This window comes from Callorhinus ursinus, unplaced genomic scaffold, assembly GCF_003265705.2.
Source record: "Callorhinus ursinus isolate GAN/ISIS: 27379988/994484 unplaced genomic scaffold, GSC_fseal_2.0 scaffold25, whole genome shotgun sequence".
In the NCBI taxonomy this organism is placed as follows: domain Eukaryota; kingdom Metazoa; phylum Chordata; class Mammalia; order Carnivora; family Otariidae; genus Callorhinus; species Callorhinus ursinus.
Window position 1 is genome coordinate 8,034,152 of NW_027397087.1, and position 3,616 is coordinate 8,037,767.

Below are 3,616 nucleotides of genomic sequence, written 5' to 3' on the forward strand. Positions count from 1 at the left end.
TTGCTGCATGCGGGAGCTGGGGAAACCTCCCCCGCGGTTGCATCACTCCTGCCGGGTTTGCTACAGAGGTGAAGCCGAGCCAATCACCGGGCGCGCTGGGCCGGGGGCTGGCCTCTCAGTTACCCACTCAGAGGGCGGGGCGGTTAACCGGGAAGGAAAACACGAAGGTGATTGGTCAAAAGGGGATTTGCCCCGCCCCAATCACCGCGGCAGCTGGCGCGGTGGGCGGGGGCCCGACCGGCCGGAGGGTTTAAAAGGCGCCTCCGACGGGGCCGCGCAGCTGGAGCGACCGAGCGGTGCCAGGCCAGGTGTGCGCGTCCGTCGGTCCTTCCGTGCCCGCGCCGGAGACCAGCCTCGGAGGCCGCCGGGCCCGTCCCTGAGCCCGGCACCATGAAGCAGAAGTCCACAGCCCGGAACACCCCGCCCGCCTCGCCGTCCCTCTCACCAGCCCCCTCGCCACCCCCCTCGCCACCCGCGCAGCATCCCCCGGATAACGGCGACCCCCAAGCGCTGTGGATTTTCGGGTACGGCTCCCTGGTGTGGAGGCCCGACTTCGCCTACAGTGACAGCCTTGTGGGCTTCGTGCGCGGCTACAGCCGCCGCTTCTGGCAGGGAGACACCTTCCATCGGGGCAGCGACAAGATGGTGAGCATCTGACCGTGCCCAGGGGAATGAAGGGGGTGGGGGGCAGGGTAGTAGGCATCAGTGCCCTGGAATGTCGGCGGTTCTCTGGGCAGAGGGTCACTCCGTGCCGGTGGGGGAAGTGTATAAACCTGTGCCTGGGGGTTGTGGCTTAAATTTCTGTGCCTGGTGGATCCCTGTGATGGCTAGAATCTGTGATCCTGTGGATCACCATGTTGATGAATATTTCTAATTACCAGTTTGGGCCACTGCCATGTATCTCTTTCTCCTGCAGCCATGCATCACTCTCTCCACTTGCCCCTGGATGAGTGGGACTCACTGAGGCCTGGACCAGCAGGGTTAATAAATGTTTCCTCTGACACTGGTGACAGCTGATTTCTAACTTGCCTTTTCCAAAATTCTTCTTCCCTCCTCAGCCTGGCCGTGTCGTGACCCTCCTTGAAGATCGTGAAGTAAGTGCCTGAGTCAAGAGAGAGACCCCCCCGCCTCCAGGGCCTGGCAGGGAGGGTTGCAGACAGAGCTCCTGGGTCCTTGGCTGTAGGCTAGATTAGATGACTTTCAGACAGCGAGGAAGGTGGTCTAGCTCAGTACCTCTCACTAGAATCACCTGAGGATCTTCTTAAAACACAGATTTTGATTTAATAGGATTAGAGGGTGGCCTGAAACTCCCATTCCTCTTAATTGTACAGATGATGCCCCTGGTTCTCAAACCACTCTGTGAGTAGGAATCCTCTTGGCCTTGGAGCCAGACCACCTGTCAAACCTTGTTAAGAAAGGGAGAATGAGCTTAATGTATTGCTACTAGATGACTCCTCAGTCCCCTGCCCACTTTCCTTATAGAGCACAGACCTGGGTTGGGACTAGCCAGGAGCTGTTTTGGGTGACCCCGGTGTCCGTGTTTCTTTCTAGGGTTGCACTTGGGGTGTGGCATACCAGGTTCGAGGTGAGCAGGTGAGCGAGGCCCTGAAGTACCTGAACGTGCGGGAAGCAGTACTTGGCGGCTATGATACCAAGGAAGTCACCTTCTACCCCCAAGATACCCCTGACCAGCCACTCAAGGCATTGGCTTATGTGGCTACCCCCCAGAATCCTGGTTACCTGGGCCCTGCACCTGAGGAGGCCATTGCAACACAGATCCTGGCTTGCCGTGGCTTCTCTGGCCACAACCTCGAGTACTTGTTGCGCCTGGCGGACTTCATGCAGCTCTGTGGGCCCCAGGCACAGGACGAGCACCTGGCAGCCATCGTGGACGCTGTGGGCACCATGCTGCCCTGCTTCTGCCCCACCGAGCAGGCTTTGGCACTGGTCTGAGGGGCTGAGCCCCTGCAGGGAGTGTCCACGTAGACATGGGGCCAGGTCCCCACTTCTGTGCACACAGCGGACTGCTGAAAGGACTCAGTGGGTGGCTGGGAGCTTCTGTCTCTAAGCCCCTCGCCTGTCCCACCAGCCTCCAGTGGGACACTGACTGCCTGACACTGACTTACTACTTGAAACTATTTATTGCACCATGTTGGTGTGGTGGGCAGGGTGGGGGGCCTGCCTGGACATAGGGGCCCTGCTGAGCAGTGCCCCACCTCAGGCACCTGATGCCTGATGGATTCCCTCCAGTACTGCTGCTAACCCCATACTACCCAGGCCTCTGTCTTCCCATCCCCAGACCAACCACTCCCAGCCCTGGAAATAGACCACATGTGAAAAGTCCCAGCCTGCTGGGAAGGGACGGGGGCGGGGGGTGAGGAGAAGGGAGCCTTACAAGAACTGAGGCACCTGTGGGTCCTGCTCACCCCCCAGGTTCCCAGGGCAGAACTGGATCTGGAGCCTGGGCCTCTGAACCATTTGGCTGTTTCCTGTCCCTCTGTCTGTCTGTCTGCTTGTCTGTCTGTTGATCTGTTTCCAGGAAACTCATCACTATGGGCCCTGGTACCTCCCCAGTCTGTCCCATACTGTTATCTATAAACTGATCTCTTACTATCTGTTGTGCTGGAATGTGGTTCTTCAGATGGGCTGTTGGGGCAAGGGACGTGGTGAAGCCCTGGAAGGCATATGAGAGGGGCAAGGGCTCCCTCTTTGCTTCCGTCCCTCTCTTGCGGTGGGGGGAGCAGCTGAGCAGGCAGGGCTAGGGGCCAGGTTGCACCACTTCCATGGGCACCTTTCATGTCTTAGTGCAGAATTCCGAGGTGTGCAGAATTCTGCCGTGTGGCTCTACTTGGCAGCCCCGTGCGCAGTGTACTTACCATGGACCTGGTACTCTAGGTCTCCTCTCAGCTGCCCCGAGGAGGCTGGTGGGCTTGGAGGTCAGACCAGGTCTTCCTCTAGCCACCGCCTCTTGCTGACCTCGAGAGGAGACCCCTGGGTTCCTGCTAAAGGAGCATGCGGGTTAGAGGAGGGTGGTGACCACTTCAACAATGCTGACAGCAGAGACCTGTGGCCTTTTGGAGGACCTTTTGATTTTGAGATCCAGGTGCTTACTGTTGCCTCCCGGGGCTGTGGTGTGGGCTGTGCCTTCTCCGTTGACCTGACCTGCCAGGACTCTTGCGTGAGCCCACGTGCGGCTGGCAAACAGCCTATGGAATGAGTTGCCAGGGTGCCCTCTGGGCCACTACTTGTTTACTCTCTGCCTGCCCCTGGCTGCTGCACACCCCGAAACCCCCACTCCCATCCCTGGGTGCAAAGCCCAGCCTCCAGGATCTCAGAATGGCCCCTCAGTGGGCTCAGCCTCTTACTCCTGGACCCGCAGAATAGGTACAGGGCCCACGTGACAGCTTTTTCATAGCAGAAGAGCCTGGCTCCACCCCAGCCTCTTCCCTCCTTGGCCCAGTGACCTCCAGAAAACTCCTGAGCCCTCTGGGCATCAGTTTACACTGGGACGCTGTGTGGTATGTGTTGTTGCTGCTTTTGTGGTGGCTGGTGCCCTGGATTGGTCTGGATGTCCCCAGTGGGGTCAGCTCTCACCAGCTGGGCAGCCGTTGTGCCT

General features: G+C 59.1%; 1 protein-coding gene across 1 annotated transcript; it reads left to right on the forward strand.

Moving 5' to 3' along the window:
* Positions 1–363: 363 nt before the first annotated feature.
* CHAC1 (ChaC glutathione specific gamma-glutamylcyclotransferase 1) lies at positions 364–2,867 on the forward strand. The gene is made up of 3 exons (XM_025884245.2): positions 364–645; positions 1,059–1,094; positions 1,552–2,867. Exons 1-3 carry the CDS (start codon positions 391–393, stop codon positions 1,951–1,953), a joined length of 693 nt encoding a protein of 230 aa, XP_025740030.1. The 5' UTR covers positions 364–390; the 3' UTR covers positions 1,954–2,867.
* Positions 2,868–3,616: the final 749 nt, after the last annotated feature.

Coding starts and splice junctions, on each gene's coding strand:
- CHAC1 (XM_025884245.2), top strand. CDS start 391: ATGAAGCAGAAGTCCACAGCCCGGAACACCCCGCCCGCCTCGCCGTCC. Junction 646..1,058: donor ATCGGGGCAGCGACAAGATG/GTGAGCATCTGA, acceptor TTCCCTCCTCAG/CCTGGCCGTGTCGTGACCCT. Junction 1,095..1,551: donor CCCTCCTTGAAGATCGTGAA/GTAAGTGCCTGA, acceptor GTTTCTTTCTAG/GGTTGCACTTGGGGTGTGGC.